General features: G+C 27.1%; 1 protein-coding gene across 1 annotated transcript in view; it reads left to right on the forward strand.

Annotated features, from left to right (window-relative positions):
- Positions 1–17,942, forward strand: part of LOC121113557 (pickpocket protein 28) — a 111,877-nt gene extending 93,935 nt beyond the window's left edge. The window contains exons 3-7 of the mRNA XM_040707363.2: positions 6,150–6,622; positions 10,149–10,463; positions 12,373–12,544; positions 13,903–14,244; positions 16,233–17,942. Coding sequence (XP_040563297.2) covers positions 6,150–6,622; positions 10,149–10,463; positions 12,373–12,544; positions 13,903–14,244; positions 16,233–16,778 — 1,848 coding nt within the window. The 3' untranslated portion in view covers positions 16,779–17,942. The remainder of the gene's footprint in view (positions 1–6,149; positions 6,623–10,148; positions 10,464–12,372; positions 12,545–13,902; positions 14,245–16,232) is intronic.
- Positions 17,943–18,864: the final 922 nt, after the last annotated feature.

Below are 18,864 nucleotides of genomic sequence, written 5' to 3' on the forward strand. Positions count from 1 at the left end.
GGGGCTACATATGACATTTATTGAGTTTTAAAACAATGAAAATGTAAACCCATTTTTGTTTTAAATTTAAACATAATTATTGTAAATGAACTAACTGTTTTTACCCTGACTATTTGATGAATGTTTTGTAGATGAGCTGCTTAGCTGTCATGACGTTTCATTAGATCAGCTACAATCAGTTGTTACAAGGGAGAATTAAATGAAATAGAATTTGGTAAGAATTGGTAAGAATTTTAGGTCGATCCTCAATTCTTCACCATGTCCAACTTAGCTTTGCAACAAGTCATGAAGGTTACACTCCGTCTTTTATAATCACACACGAATTTTCGATCAAGATTTGTTAAAAAGTTAAAAAGGAGGTTCACTATTAAGGGGTTAAATGATAATAACGACAGTTTAGGAAATGAAAATTCATTATTCAGTTTGCCAACTCAAAAAAACAAAACAAAAAAAAAACACGAGTTAGCTAAAAAAGGCACCCGATTTCCATCACTATACATAAATGTACCTATATGTTATTATTTTCCAATGGGCATTGAGTTATCTATACTATTGAAATACTTAATATATCTAAATATATCATTTCGTAAAATATTACCAACGTATACTCAAGTTGTGAGTAGAATCAAACAAATCCTGAAAAAGAATCCTGTGTGTGGGACCTTAATTAAATTATAATTGTACTACATTTTTTAGATCAATTTAGGTTCAGATACAATTAGTAACAAAATGTACAATCTTCTGTTGCAAGTTTTTCCAAAATTTAATAATTTCGATAAAGTCTTTGCACTATATTAGCAGAAGTATTTATTATTCTTTTTTATTATTCTGCTATTCTCTCTTGTGTATCCCACACAAATTTGTATTTTCTTGTTAATATGTATTGTTTTATGCGTTTTATGTATGTATATAAAGTAGAATCATTCTTATCATGTAAGAGATGCAATAAAGACACGTGTTGTCGAGTATAATTAAATATAGTAGTGTTTTAATTACTTTGTCCCATATTGTTGGGCGATGTTTCATGTAGAAACCACAATTCTAAAACCATTATAACAATTGTTAATCTATATAATTAAAAATTATATTAAAATCGTTTCTTAAAAAGATACTCAATATTAATGTATCTGTATCATTTATTTGTATTTCATATATTATTTGATAAAAAGTTTTTTTTCAGTTTTATAATCCATTTTAAATATGAACATCATATTTATATGACCCTACAATTAAATATGTTTGTGTAAAAGTAACATAAGTTGACAGTAGAAACATATTATCTAACTTCAGATATTACAAGACACTTGGACGTTGCAGAACTTTGTCCTGATCTTTTTAATATAGAGTTGTTTTATATCTTTTTTTCTAGAATAATGCCATAATATGATATTTTAGGGTCACCCAGTCCATAACAATGTTATAGGTATATTTGTGATATCTAAAATTTGATTATTGTTTTCGTCAATTCATTCGTAATAGATTTAAAATAATAGTAGATTTTTGGAGGACCATCCGGCAAATTAGAACTATGCCTTATTCTCCTGTGGAGCCTTTTCTATTCTTTGTATCGTTGTACGCGGATTTTGTTGAGTATAATTTAATAGTTCTAGATCATCTTTTTGACAGTTACTCCACCAAAAATTGAACTAAAGACTAAACAACAAACGATACGGACAATTGAGAAGATTCCATACTGCAATCCCAAAAATCCATAATTATAGAAACACATTACACATAAAAAAACATAAAAAACACATAAAAAACATAAAAAATGGAAAATACCCTTTTCTGCTGGTTGAATAAATGCTTCGAAAAATCTTGTTACGATTGCCAAAATGATAAAAAAAGCCTTTTATGTATACTACCCCAAACATAATGTGTCTCATTTTTTTCAACAAAGATTACTTTAACATTTTGTTCATATTTTGATATATTATGTTTGATAAAACTTTCTTAAACACGCCAAAATTTAACCCAACATACCTACATATATATTTCTACTTTTATTTTGAATTTATTCTCTGTAGCCAGAGACCGTTGCAACAGAAATATAGACCATTCAAACTGTTTAAATATAGAGTTTAACTTAAAAATTTAGAAAATTTGTGTGTACAATATTCTTAAAGTAACAAATATATAGATCTTTAACGGATCATTGTGCTTTAATCTTTAAACGTATTATATCAGATTAAGAAATAATAAGTTTTATGTTATAGATCGCTTATAAGTATTATTGATAGAAGAAATTCACACTCATAATCCTCTTTACGAAAAACGATTTAAAAAATTGTACATTTGTCGAAACTATTGCTTTGTATGGATAATATCAAAATTCTCCCTTACATTAATGGATTTAGAACATTATTACATTATATTAACTGATAGTGAAATAATCAAAAATTGAAATGATATAATTTACAAGCACAGCAATAAATAACTTAAGACATGTTTAATTAAATCTTGCTTGTCTAAAAAGTTAGTTTTATCTGAGGGTCTATAGGTCCAAAAATTCTAAACGTCCAAATTGGACGCAATAACTGTCCAATAGAAATATATATATTATAAATAATATAATAAATTGATCTTCTAAAAATTTTATAAGCCAATACTGTTCTTTAGTTAGGCCTAAGTTAAAAAATTATGGTTAAATAGCCTTGTGTTTTAAAGATGCTTAACAATTTATTATACTTATTCAATTGTTACTTTAATTTAATATTAATGAAAATGATGCCTTTTAGAGGTTGCTTATGTGAGGTGGAACCAATTTGAGTCTCCTATGAAGGACCGATACAACCACAGTTTTATCCCTCAAAATCATTGTTTATCCTATATCTATATCTTATTTATCTATAAGAAAGCGTGACAGAGGATAAAAATGTTTTTCAACAATAATCTTAAATGTTAATTATAATTGTACATTTTTTTGATAAAATGAACATGAATCAACCGTTCTCCGTCTCCCCTACATGTACACTACTTAAAAAAGAAGATAAAATTATTTCTTATCCTGATGATTACTTAATGTATAAATAAAGAACCTTTATCAATTTTTATAGTAAAATGAAAAAAAAATTGTATGTAATCTTTGAGTCTCTTTTATGTTTATTTTTTTTATATTTAGCAACAACAGGCAAAAATCATGGAAAAAAATTATCTGTTCTTAAGGATGAAACTAGATTATAGGTATTAAGTAGATAATGCAAAACATCAAATAAACTTAATAAATAACTCTCTTTAAATTTATCTTTTTTTATCTTCAACCTATTTTCAAATGGTATTTGCAGAAAAATGATATACATCTTTGTAGTTTAAGTAGAATTTACTACTTTTTTATAACAGCTATATAAACAAAGATATACATAAATAAATTTTATACTTTTACTTGTCTTGTCCTTCCATATTGTTACATTCATCACTAAAATTCGGTCTGTAAAATATTTTTTATTTTAAGTAAAATTTATTGGCAAGCCTCGCTTCTGAATGTTTTGTCCAATATTAAAAAAATAGGCGGGAAACGATATTTCCATTTTTTTTTTTTTGGAGACATTAATAAATTTTTTGCCAATTCCAATGTTTTTACCGGTTTGTAGTTTTTGTAGTTTCAATAATCAATCATATTTAACATTAATCAAGTTATAAAATATTCAGCTACAACAAGGCCAATTCTTTGATGCACTTTTCTTTTCTGTGTAGTGGTAAAATTTACATTTATTCTACGTTATATTTACGTTTAAAAATAAAAACGTCAAGAAACGTTATGAAATTTACAATTTTAGTCAAAAGTTTAAAAAGTAACTTCTAAATATCTTTTGAACGTTAAAACTTTTGGGCAGAATTATGTTTTTACAAATTTAACTGATTTAGAGAATGAATAAAAAAAATGATTTTTAAAATACCAAATAAGAGCCCACTAACTTAGTTATGTTTCATATTGTATTTCAAATAGTTTAACTGTATTTGAAATTACTATTACTATTACAATTTTAATTACTATATATGTAGATGGATAAACTTTGCAAATATCAATTTTGACTATTTATGTTCAAATGTTTTTCAAATGTGCTTTGTAATTTTGATATAAATATTTTTTAGAATAAATACAAATGAAAATGTTGCGTTAATAAACGCATGCATAAATTATATTTAATTACGTTACTGCATAACTAAAAACTTGCTAACTCATTTAAATTAACTAAATATTAAGAAATATATGCATATGTTATTATATTTTGGATTTTGATATAGACAGATAAAAATTGCATATACATATTTTTGATAGCTGCATATATATATAAAAAATTTTTATAACTCAATTTTTTGTTTTTATTTATTTATACAATTTAAAGAAACGGAAAATAAATCCTTAAAAGATGATGCTTTAATATATCAAGATTTAACTTTTTTATTCTTAAAGAAGTTTTTTTAAATGGCATGCCCTCTTTTAGAAGAAAAAAATTTATTTGAAATATCAGTATGATATATGTCTATTACTCTTTCAATGCATTTTCAATGGTACGTATTGTATTGATACTAGATAACTTTGTCCTTTTAATGGAAACATTATAAAACCAACGTATCTCTAAATATCTTGTACTATATACTTGAGATATTTAAAAATACTTTGGTTATATACTATTTCAATTATTAGAAGAAAGTTATCTAATATTTCAATAAACTTTATAAAATAAGGGGGAAAAAAAGGGGAATTTTCTAGGACTAATAAAAAGATGGGATGGGACAGTATTAATTTTCAGTCCTATTTTAAGGAACATAATAGGCCAGTGGCTTTCAATTTTTTTCAAATTGTGGTACCTGAGAAAATCTTTAAATATTACCATTATTTAAAATTTGTTATTTTTTAACAACTCTTCTAAATTATGGAATTATTATTTAATGATTTTTGAAAAATGATCACAGCTAAACAAAGGTCATTAGAATTCAACCAATCAATGTTCCGAACATTAAATAAGAGAAAGGGAGTAGAAAAATCGACAGTTGATCACAAAATTAACTGTATATGTTTGTATTAGCGAGGTAACACTGTGAATGATATGAAATAAGTGTAGATGCTCTTTAAAAAAATTAGTATGATTTTAAAAAAAGAAAGAAGACTTGATGACCTTTTTTTAACCCTCCTCCCTTCTATTGACTAAACCACGTACTATTTAGAGCGAATTTGCTTACTCAAATTTGAGAACCACTACTATTGAGTACCCTTTACTTGTCTTTACAAGTCGCCGTTAAAATAAACTAGTTTTAATATTCAATGTTAAATTATTATTACTAATTAATTATATGATAGAGTACATCAAACTTTTATCCATGAAATAAGAGGCCACACTTCCCTCTCTCTTCCCTCATTTATAATTGATAATGTACATACTTTATTATGGCAACGTTTGCAATTTACAAACTCATTTCCCACTCCTGTCTATATACGTACTTTGTACTAATTTTACAAGAAAATATTAATTAAGATATCATATAAACTATTATTATTACAACCAATCCAAAAAATATCAAATTTAATTATAACTATGTGTATTAAGGTACATGAAACGTACCTGGATTCTTAAATTTTTGCTTAATTATCTTTCTTATTTTCTTTAATGTGATACTTTACAAACTTGAGAAAATGTTGGTCATTTTTACATTTTTTTATTTCAAATTATAATCTTAACAATAAAATTAATTTTTAAAATTTTATCCCAAAAACGCATGGATGTCCTTTAAAGTGATTACTTTCATGGGCTAACCATCAAATAATGTATATAAATACATACTATTCTCAATTATTGTTAGTTTATAAAATTATAAATGAACGAGGAGCTATGGGTAAAAAAAAAAGTGGGGGAATAACGTTCATATATTTCCACATATCTAGAACTCCATGCCTATGTCCAAGAAAAAAATAATTTTTATGTTATGGCTCCGAGCATATATCTATATATAAGAGATCGATAGCCACATAGACCACCTCCAATTTTTTTATATTAATAAGTGAAAAATTTGAGAGAAAAGGAAAGAAAAGGCAAGAAAAAAAGGGAGTTTCATACACCCTAATAGATGTACATAACTTTATAAATTTATAAAGTTTTACCCAATTATTTAATTCCAGAAAGTTTAACACTACTATTTTTTTTTACCAGGTACGCCGTAGTTTCCTTGAAGAACTAGGAGTTTCAAAGAATTGGACAATATCAGACATGATTTTCGCAGAGTTCTACACTGGAAGTGACGAGGACTTGAAGCCAGAGGAGCGCGAAATCCTCAAGTCTATTTTCACACAGAAATTTTACGTAGAAAAAGAAATCATTTATAACTATGTCTCAGTGTATGGCTCTGTTAATCAAACAGCTTTGGATAATTGGGAGGAGTATTTGGATAACTACAGAGAATTCATCGAGGGTGGAAATCATTTTGGTAGTTTTGCCGTTCAAGAGCCGAATGGAACAATGATACTAAAGGCCAGCTATGACGGAAAATCAAAAGATGGAACTTCTTCAGACTTTAATGTTTATTTTGGGACAGACGTGGGGATTTGCTCAATTATTAAGCCACAATTAAGTTTTAATTCCTCTTTGGACTCACTACCCTTTTGGCAAAAGTTGTTTCATTACAGGTAGGTAACAAAATGAAGTATATATTTTGTGTGTAAACATAAAACCAATCTTCAATAAAAATGACAAAACATTCAAATTAATTTTTTTACATAATATATAGCTAAATTTTTAAATTTAAAACTTTTTTTTGATTGAAGAGTCCTAATATGGTTTTTCTAATAAAATCAATCAACTTCATGTCCATCATTATGAAAATCAACTTTGGCTACTTTAAGTGCACTTTGCAGTCCACTTAAAAGTTAATAAGAATAATTTTTCCATATTAATTGACGATACTTTGTCGAAAAATACAGATGTCATCTACACTCAATATTTAGGAAAATTACCCTCGCTTATTTTTGTGCTGATAAGACATATAATGAAAAAAAAAATTAAATTACAATTTTGAATTAGAAAAACCTATTTTTCTTTTATATAACTTATAAATAGCGTGAAATAATGATTTATTGCATTTAAAAACGACACGTTGCATTTAAAAACAATAAATCTCTTTTAAAGATCCTTCCTCTAATAAGAAATACATTTTCTTTTAATATTACGGTAATGGTTTTTAGAAGATAAAGTCTTTTAAATTATACAAGCATTTCAAAATTTCAAAATTATGATTTGTTTACATTGACACAAAAATATTAATATGTTAACTTTTTCAATATGATTTTACCATTATAAAATTATTTAACTTTTTGTGAATCTAAAAAGCACTTTAATCTTTTTATAAAAACATTCATCTACTAGATATAAAATGAATTTCACATTATTCAATCGGATTGTTCATTTTCTGGTAAATATTTATACAAGATATTTCATGCTGGTATTTTGTTTCAAGAATAGAAAAAATATATACTGTTCATGATATTATTTTGGTTCTAACTAATTGTTTGTTCGACAAATATGATTAGCTTGATTCAACAATTTTAATTTTTTCTATAGTAAATTTCCATACTAAATGTTGGAGGACACATTTCTTACTATGTCTTATATAATATAATAATTCGATATTTTATTCATTTGCATAGTTATACTTCAGTATATGAATAAATTATTGGAATCTGTATGGATTAGATTTTAAGTTCCGGCACTTAAGGAAATTTGTGGGGAACTTCCTCCAAACAATATCTAGAACGTCAAAAATATAATAAAATATCAAAACTAGAACGACATTATTTTTTTAACCTCCCATTGCGGACTCCTTTTATCCAAAATGATCCCACCCATGCATAAAATCTATGCTGGCTAACAAAAAAAAAGGATGTTTGAATCTATTCTGACTTATACACATAGTTTATAATGAGTATTAACTTACTGATAAACATCAAAAGAAATAATTTAAAAGTCTACGGGTTCAAAACTGTGTCTAAATGTAATATTGACATGCATCATAAAATTCTTTTTTGTTTTTTGGAATGCTGTTGTTTGAATGTTATATACAATTATACAAAAATGCCAAAAGGGTATCAAAAATGATTCCATCGTCGCTCTAGTGTGATTTATTTATAAGACTTACATTTATCATTTAAGTTGTAATGTTTAGTTATCATTTATATGCTGTTTTATTTACCTTATTCTATTTGACATTTCCACAATTTGAATAAAACTTTTTTTGTTAAGTTACTTCTATTATTCACATGTTAGCATTTATGCTGTGGAATACCATTATTTTAAATGCATTTGAGATGACTTTTGATTGAATGAAAAGTCCAGAAAATTGATTGGGTAGACTTTTGAAAAAGTATGGAACACTTTTATTAAATAAATAATATATGTATGATGTTTTAAATCAAAACCTAATATGACATATAAAATGCTATTAATAAAAGTAAAAATAATTGAATTTCACATAAGTAGGTATATTGAATAACTTATGCAATAAAGTCAACTCTATTCTTTCTTGATTTATGATCGAATAAAAGTTATTTTCATAAATCAAAAAATGATGTATATAGTGATACAAGTTATGAATGTAGGTTATATATGAGTATACATGTATATAGCATCTAACTATCTCCTACATTTCATTTTCTAATGCTTAAAAGTTTATTTTAGTCTATCTAATGGAAGATGCACTCCTTTTTCCCTTTCTTTTTTAGAGCAACTACGAGCAATTTTTATTTCTCGATTACTAGAAGAGTCAATAAATGAGAAAGGGAATTAAAACATTCGTTTTATGAATGTTTTAAGGAATTAAAATAACTTGATTTATTCACTATTAGCGTTAGTACCCGGGACTGTACGGAGTTATTTGTTAAACTATAACACAAACTTTTTCAATACCTTTGTTATACACATTTATTTTGACTTTTTTTACATCTATAAAAAGTAATGTATAAAACAAAAAACTAACATGAAGATCCTGACAGTTTAAATAATCTATAGGAGAAGAGCAGCTTAGCTATCATGACGTTTTATTGAATCAGCAACAAGTAGCCATGAGAAGGAAATAAATAAACACAGATTCTACTCTGTATAAAGTAATGATATATGCAGGAAGTACTCCAATGTGGATCCTCAATTCTACTCAAATTACACTAAAGACTTACGCTTATAACTTCCAATCAAACTCTAATTATTACTCTATATCTTTCATGAGCACATGTCCTAGAACTTCACTTTATATATAGATGTTCTGTACTCAAGAATGAAATTATAATGACAACAGATTGGGAAAATAAATCCTCATGTTCAGATTACCGACTAGAAAAAGCAGCTCCTAGTTTTTAACATATGAAATGTTTTATACAAAGTTATAAAAATCGAATGTATTTTTTAGCCCACCCATTTTTTGAAAATGTAGCTAAATCCTAAGCTGTTGTCATTATAATTAAAATTCCTTGAGGGGAAATTTTACTTTATAGTACATTCAATTTTGTTTAAAAACTGATTGAACATTTGTGTATGCTCATTAAAGAGTTATAATTTTAAGTCTTGTTAGACTCAGAGTAGAATTGTGGATCGACATTGGAGTTATTCTTTGTTATGTCCTTTTTATTTCTTCTCTTCCTCCCGTTCATCACAGCTGCTTGAAGCTGATATATGTCATGAAATCTAAGCTGCTCTCCTTCATAATAGTTTTCAAATTGTCAAGGTTACCTTGTTGTTTTTTGGTTTCTTTTTTTTCCTTCCTAAAATGATTCTAATTAGCATAACTGTTTGTCTATAAATACATAATTATGACAAAGTTTGATTTGAATCCTTTAATAAAATTATTTTTAAAATAGTAGAAGCACATTAAAAATGAGGCATCCACCTACAGAAAGGCGGTCAAACATTGCTTTATTAATATATTATTGTATTGTCATAAAATAATAGATTACCAAAAGATATACAAATATTTAAAGTTTTTTAGACATTTATTACACGATTGCTTTCATTCAATTTCCTCTTTCATTTCATAACAAGTCTATTCTATATAATTGCTTTTAGTTTACTTAAGGTAAAATTAAGTATGTTTTATGGATAAAGTAATCTTTGGAAAATGAGTCAATTTAAAAAAATACTTATATCTAAAAATATAAATCTTATTTCAAGGGACAGTATTTCCAAAGGATCCGAAGTTGGAAAAGCTAATGGACTCACGGTTTTCCTGGATGCTGAAACATTTGACTACACCTATCACTTAAAAGCAGGAGAAGGTTTTAAAGTCTCCGTTCATCATCATTTAGATCAACCCATTATGTCCATTAAAGAAATTGATATATCTGTTGGAACAGAGTCTCAAGTTGCAGTGGCCACCACTCTTACGACAACAACAGACGAAGCCAAGAATCGTTTTTATCCAGAGGAAAGAGGATGCTACTTTGAAGGGGAATTGTATCTTCAATACTTGCCAAAAAATTTCTATAGGTGAGCAATACAAATGCAAAGCTGTAAGTACAAACAAAATAACAGTGTACTTAAAATAAAAATATCCGTTGGCAACATATTTATTGAATAGAACTGGTTTTTTCTTTTTTTTTTTTTTAAATTGGCTGTTCCTGTCATATCGTTGCTCAACTTACAAGCAATAGGAAAATAAAAATATATTTTTTTTAAAAGTGTTAGGTTTGTGTAACAAACATGGATAAACATAGTTTGATTGAGAGAGATATTATCGCATGATTTCATTTCATTTGTAGATGCAGGAACTTTTTAATATGCATGTATATTAGGGTGGATTTTTTTTTTTAATTTCAAAATGCTAAGTTCTTAAGTTCACAAAAAAATAGTATATGAAAATTTTGAGCAGCTTTGAAAATATTTTAGGGGTACCTTAATCTATTTAAAGTTTTTAAAATTTTAACTTTTTAGGAATAATTGTGTTTTTTTTGAAAATTTGAGTCAAACAATTTGACTGATATAAAGCAATATTTGTAAGTATATATATTTTTTACTAAAGTAATCCAATAAGTGGGATTTTTTTTTACTTTCGTGAAATTTTTTCTTACTTTTATTTGAATAAAAAATATTTTTACTTAATTGTATAAAATAAACTTAAATTTATATAATATGAAAAATGCTTACAAAAAATATTTAGTAAGAGTCTCTTTTATACAGAAATGGCCTTTAAAGTAATTTAAAGCTGAAGGCACCAAAGGACTAAATAATATACAATATTTATATTTCAACAACTTCTAACTATCATAAGTAGAAAAGCTTATGATAAAAAACAAATTAATTAATTATATTAATCTAATTGAAAGCACATTTTTTTTAAATATGAGTATTAAAATAATTTGTTAGAACCTCGAAAGTTTAAAAATAAACTCCACCTCAATATACTATATATAAAATTTAAAATCTTACTGTATTAAAAAATATGAAATAAAAAGCATAAAATTATGCCATAAAAGCAATATGTAAAAAAAAATTTACTCTATATATTTATGATAATAAAAATATGCTTTGTTGAATAAAAAACAGAAAAAGTAAGCAAAATTTCGTCATCAAGACAAATCTTACGTTAAATTGTTTTGACGTTTTGTTGCTTCTTTTTTCTATCCACCAAATGATTCAAATCACTTGAGTAAATGAGTAAGTTATGATTTTTTTTGTTCGCTTTTATTCAGTTTTTAATTACAGCTCTGTTCATATGTAACATAATTTTACATAAGAGTGAGTTGAAAATCCAAATTTTTGAAACCGATGATTGGAGATATAAAAAAAATTGGAATACTATAAAAAAACTATTGTATGCTCAATTTCAGGACAATTCAATGTATTTTAGAGGTGCCTTAATTAAGTTCAAACTTTATTCATATTATTTTATGGATTTTTTAAATATTTTACGGTTAAAAATTTCATGCTCTAAATAATCAAATGACTCAAGTTTCGTGCTTATTCAAAATAAAAATTATAGGTCCTACAGAATATTTTTGTTAATTTGATAAAAATATTGTGTTATTCTCATCTTTATGAATCAAGAGCAAAGCAAATATTTCTATTTTTTTAAATAATAATTAATTTTCATCACTACTCAGTAAATAATTAATCCCTCATAAAAATAAATTGAGCGTTCATGTCTTACAATAGAGTTGGTCATTCCCACAAAATTCAAGTTAAAAGAAAAAAATACTTATTTCAAAAAGTTTTATGTTTTGAGAAACCTCTGAAATCCACTCCCTCGAACTAAAAATATACTGAAGTTATGTTTATACCAATTAACAATTTATCCTGACATCCCTTGTTCAAAATTCGAACAAGTTTATCAAACTCCTTAAAAATGACTTACCTTGATGTTAATTTTCATTTTATCTATCTTTTTCCTCATGAATAGGTATGAAATGTCCAACTGTTTATTTGAAGCAGCCTATGAAGAGGTATTGAAACGTTGCAACTGTACTCCAAGCTTCCATCAAACTGGTATAAAGGAGTATCCAAAAATATGCTCTGGAATGAGTCTTAAATGTATGATAAAAATACTCAGAGCAATAGGGAAATATAATACAGTGAGTAGAAATCATACCCATTTCAACTTTTATTTGATTTATCATATTTGCTTATTACTTTGTACATTATCGAACTTATAATGCGTCCAGCATCAAAATTGTCACAAAAAAACCTATTCGCAAAAAATGCAATGAATTAATTATTTTAAAAGATTATTACTTAAAAAAGACCAATAGTCAGCTCAATCAAAATAATGTGTCTGATGGAAGCACAGACCTTCTTCACGAGGTTCCTTCCACTTTGGACATCTCCTCCATGATTGAGTTTACCGTAGAGGCATTAGTAGTGGTTCTCGGTAATTTTGCCACGACTATTATGACTATGTGTAAATGTAAAAAGTCAATTAGTCCTTTGAAATAGACTCATTGCATCCCTCCTTACTCATGGGCCATTATACAAACGATTCCTTCGATATTTCCCCATTTTTTTCTTTTTCAGATGTATAATAGAAATTCAATAGTAAATACTAAATGTGAAGTTCGAACCAATAATATAAGAATATGAAAAGGCGGCGAATATGTCATGCTACAAAATTACGAAATATAAAAATGTTTGCAGCAAAATTACCGGTCACGATTATTGGTTTATAGACGTATATTGTTCTGATATTCAAGATTAAGATATGAACTACTAGGCCGTCATATCTCCTTCAAACCATGTCGTGACACGTAGTTCTCTTCATCAATTATTGGTAATCTTTTGTGACCTCTAAGGTCATTCATAGAATCAGTACGGGTTTCAAGGATGCAAATTATGTTTCAGATACCTCCTTCCTAGATATTTTGTATTTCTTTGTTACTCAAAAGATCACCTGCGTTTTTGCGCATTAATTTGAACTTTCATGAACCCATGCTATCTCGATAAAATAAATATCCTTCAATAGCTAAACCTTATGCTTATTAAAGCTAAATTTAAAGAATTTATTTGATTTGGAGTTATTAAGATTTAAACTTCCCGCCAATTTTATCATTATACCCTACATATTGAGTTTGTTTTTACTAGAGATATAATCTGCATTACAAATTTTTTTATAAAATTTAAGAATATAAGTTAATGATATGTAAAAATTGAACTCCTGGGGATCATAAGTAGACAATATGATCTAAATGATCATCAAGAAATACTAATCAATATATATATTCCAATGTATGTTTGTAATGTTCGAATAAGAAGTTTTTTTTTAACTACAAAAGGGCTTCCTACAATTTTTATTTAATTTCACTTTAACAATAAATTAAATATATGAGCAATTTACAAGGTTTATCTATTTATATACCATAAATAATGGGGAGTAAAATTATAGAAAATAATATTAGGTACCTTGTTTCTAATGTTCTAACCATTATGTACAATACAGGTCGGAATGGATCCCAATAATAGAGCTCCATGTCTAGCAGCTTGTGAAGATCAAATCAACCTTGTAACAGAGACAAGCTCCACTTTTCCAAACTCTGAGACATTTCATAGACGAGAAGAGTTTTGTTTGGTCATAAATAAACTATTTAAAACATGTAGCACACAAAAACGAGTTGCATTAACTGACACATTTCCTGAACTTTGCTACTATTTGGATATGATTCAGTCTCAAAAAACCATTTGTAGTAAAGGCTATTGGCATCCAATCTATGATGGGAATGAAAATCTTATGGAAATGAGTCAATCCACACTAAATAAAACATATAATGATATACTGAAAAACGTAAGTATTTACATTGTAGGATTTATTTTGACTGGCCTCGAAAATGACGAAATTATTTTTTTAAGTAGATATAAGTACAATAATAAAAATAAAAGTATTTTGAAAAAGTGAATACCCTGATATTTTTTTACTCTTTAATTTCAACTACATAAATATCAAAAGAATAATCATTATTTGGTCATTCCACGCCAAAACAAACATGGGAGTTAACCAATTATATAACTAAACTTTTTTATATAATGTAAATACTACTTAAACTCTTTAAAAAAATTAGATCAATGGATTTATTTATTTCACAGACATGGGCATCTAAAGTTAGGAAAAGCATATATTTTTCCTCAAAAAAAGGCTTCAAAGTTTGATCAGATTCCCACTTTAACACCAATAACTCGCTTCTTTTTCACCAATTATATTCAAAATTCGTCAGCAGATTAAAGAAAGCATATTGATTTAGAAAAAAATATTCTTTGTTTATAAAATGAATTCATGAAAAGTACAACAACTCAATAAACAAGCCAAATTTTCAAGGCCAATTTTAGGGATGCGGTGGAGGAGGCCAGACAATAAAAACTACATTTTCTTAAATTACGTAAAATTCCACTACACTATGGTTTAAAATTCATCTTGAGAATCTTACGAGTTGGGCAGAAATTAGTTTAATTTTTTTGAAAATCTTGCATGTTTTGGTGTGAAATGACGCAAAAACAAGGGGAAAAGTGCCCAAATGAGTTTAAAATTTAACTATAACCTGAACGGTGAGGGAAAGAAAAACAGTTTATATTTAAATACAAATGATAGAAAAGTACTTCATCATAAGTTATAGTTAATTAATTAGCCTTTAAGTCAATAAATGCAAATTTGTTGTAAATATAAAGATTTTGAATGTCTCATCCGATTTATATATGAGTAATTGAAAAAAAAGTGAACCCCCCTTCCCCCATAGTATTAATATGTTGAAATGATGTTGAGCTTTTGTAACCGTATTCATTATGACGGTATTCCAATATTCAATTAGTTGAAATAGGAATAATAAGTTAAAGTTAAAGCTCAAATTGTCCCTTATTATCTTATAAATTTGCGTAGGTGAGATTAAATAGAAAAAAAATGGGGGTTATGTGTTTCAGATTTCGAAAATATAAAATTGTTTAATATGCTTTCGGACACTCTAATCTACAACGTATGTAAAGTAGTTTTTGACTGTTGAAAAGAATGTTCTTATGTTGTTATGAAAAATAGTTTTTTATAAATATACTCTTAATATTTAAAAAAGAATATATTCGCAGTTGTTTTTTGCTATTGGTTTCATTGAAGTTGAATATGAAGTGGATGTTATTTTGATAAATACATATATGGGTATGTTTGAATGTTTTTTCACTTGGAAAATATATTCAATTTCTTTTTAAATGTATTCAATAGAGGGATAAGATATATATAAAGATCGAAATATATGGAGCGTCAAAATAAAAACAATCTTGAGCTAAATAATACGAAAAGGAGAAAATCGAAATATATTTTTTTTTATATATAGAAACTGGCCAATAGTTCATAAACATAATTAAGTAATTTATAGTCTTAATAATCAAATTTATGGGACAACTTAAGATGTCTGTAAATTTTAAATATAGTTGTAAACATATTTTCATTAATGAGACTTATATTACCACTGATATGTCCATTTTTAAATAAAATCTATCAATTTCTCATTATTTTATTGTTACGATTATTTTTTGGCTAGAATTTGCGACGCCTCCAAAATGTTAAAATGAATAATTTGCTTATGAAAGTTGAAGGTAATTCGTGAAAAAAGGATCCCCACTCAATTTTGAGATGAATCATTCCAGATTGTTTTTGTGTTGGCGGCCAACATTTCTACGTTTAAGATACATAAAATACTTAAATATCTTATTTAAAATTTGATTTTTATCCTATAACCCTTGGAGCTATTTTTTTAAATTCAACACATAAATAAATCCTCTTTTCTTTTGCAGCTGATATTTGACTATGCAAAGAAGAATACAGCTCTAGTCAACGTCTATATAAAAGATCCAGTCGTAATTCGTCTAAAAAGAGATCAAAAGATACCTATCATTGGATTTGTAGCTAACACTGGAGGTCTATTAGGCCTTTGTATGGGCTTTAGTCTAGTCTCAGCCTTTGAAATCTTATACCATCTCTTTATATATATTATCTATCGGTGTAAAACACCAAAGTTAATAAAATGGATGAGTCAACGTAGGGAAATCAATTCAGTATGTGAAACTGGGAACGATGAACTCAACGGTGTGGCTGGTTCAACACCAAACGTGGGTGGTGGGAGTAGTAGTAACCGAGGGGAACGGACTTTTATTTCAGAGGAACTTGGTAGTATAATGTTAAAGAACCCTTCTTTAATGACAGAAGAGAATAGCACTATTGATGAATCTAATCAAGTTGTGGACAGTTTTAAAATGACGTCTGTACGACAACAAACGAAAAAGTCATTTATAGCGAAATATACTAAAAACAATATCATAAAAAATAATGTGAGTTTGTAAAGGAGAATGACCCACATACCTACAAATGTCTACAAATAGTATTAATACTAATAACCATAATTAATTATAAAATACATACATACCTACACTTACTCATCTTTTGTAATCAACTTATGTTCCATATTTAGAGAAACATATTTTTTCAAAAATAATTGATTAAGTGGAAGTAGGTTTTGTTATTGACGGGATTGTGGGATATCGAAAGTATCATAAGGTTTATTTTTATGCAAAAAAATATTTTTCTATGGACAACAAGAAGCGAAAAGAAAATTGTGGCTGCAATATTCTCTCACAGGCAATTTCCTGTGGATAACAGCAAGGATTTGTAAATTTTACAGAACGTCAGTTCACCTAATTAAAAGTGAATTTAATTTTTTCAGGTTCCTCACCAGATTTTTGGTGCTCATATACCTTTCTTTCTAGCTTTTAGAGACTCTGTTAACCCTTAAAACAAAATCAGTGGTGGTATTTCTTTAAAGATACGGAGAATAATTTTTGATTTGGAGAAGGTATTGTCATTTATCCAATGTTTTTACTTTCCTGCACTTTACTTAGCTAAGGTGTCTACTTTAATAATCCTATTCATTACTGTTACTGAGAAATCCAGGTCCCTGGACAATCCTTTCGATTATACGGAGGGTATTTTGTAAAGTTTAACTTCTGATGGCCTTCACGACAGCCATTTTACATGTATTCCTTTTTTTTATTAGCTAGGCTTTCAAGCAATATTTTAACAAATATAATACGGTAAACAGACATTCGGTTGATGAACAAAAGACATTTTATATGCATGATAGATTTCCTGGACTAGGATATTTTAACCACAAGTATTCTTTTTGCTAGCATTTTGTTCATGTTGCTGATAGAATAAATATTTTTAAATAATAGCAAATCTCGTGATTTGTCACCATCACCCAACTCGATCAATAACAAAACCTGATTTCACTAGTTAAACTTGTTTACTTTAAATTTGTATTGCTATAAATATGGAACATAGGGTAATTTATGTAAAAAAAATTATTATATAAATGTAAAGTATACTTATAACATGAATTGTTCAATTTGACTGCAAGATTTTTGTTTGGGTAAAACCACATTTGTCTCAATATTTAAGGGTTCATTTCTGAATTTTGAAATAAATATATTTATCAATATCAGCTCAAATAGGATTTAAACGTTGTTGTATATAATTTCCTTCCTGAAAAGTGAAAATTTTAATTGCCATATAGAACAGAGGATAGTTATCTAGAATTTCTGTAACGCAGCTTGAAATTGATGGAAACGTCGCCATGAAGTATTACTCCTATAACCCTTCTAGACATTGTTTTACGTTATCAAAGATATCCTTTGGCTTCTCGGGTATGATATAGCACTCGTTGTGTGGGTTGAGGATGTTGTCAAGAGTAAATATATTTTTATTGCTGAAAAGTAACACATTATGAGAAAAATTGTATTACAAATTTGACTTTCAATATTTCTCAATTTGAATTTAAAATTTGAAAAATAAAAATAAACTCTTTTTTATCTATTTAAACTTTAATTGCTTTTTTGTTCGATCCCAAGAAACTTTGTTTTCCCTCGTCGGAAAGATCTTTGAACTCACTTAATTGTGAGGAAAATTTATATTTTTAAAGTTTTTTATAATATAATTATAATTCACTATCAATTTTCATTTATTTTTATAACATAAAATGATTCACACTTAAATACTTTTGGTTGTAACTATGAAAAATACTTACAAAACCCCATATTTTATAATATTCAACGAAAATGTGTCCAGTTGCAACTTGTTTTACATCCGCAACAACTTTGTTTGTAAGTGTTAGTAGTTATTAGTATGATGTTTCATCAGAATACCCAATAAATAAGTCATTCGTATCTACGATATCACTAACAAATGTGTGTCGTCTGCCTAATTTAAGGGTCTAAACTTTTATAATCTAGTAGGGTGGCAACGGTCATTAATTTTGAATTTCAATCGGTCTCGTCCCACGTCTAGTCCCTCCTACGCAATTAACTCAATTTAATTCTTAAATTAATCTTTTTTGATTATATTCTTATAAAATTATTAGAGTTAATAATTTCA

Source organism: Lepeophtheirus salmonis, chromosome 2 (genome assembly GCF_016086655.4).
Source record: "Lepeophtheirus salmonis chromosome 2, UVic_Lsal_1.4, whole genome shotgun sequence".
NCBI lineage: Eukaryota > Metazoa > Arthropoda > Copepoda > Siphonostomatoida > Caligidae > Lepeophtheirus > Lepeophtheirus salmonis.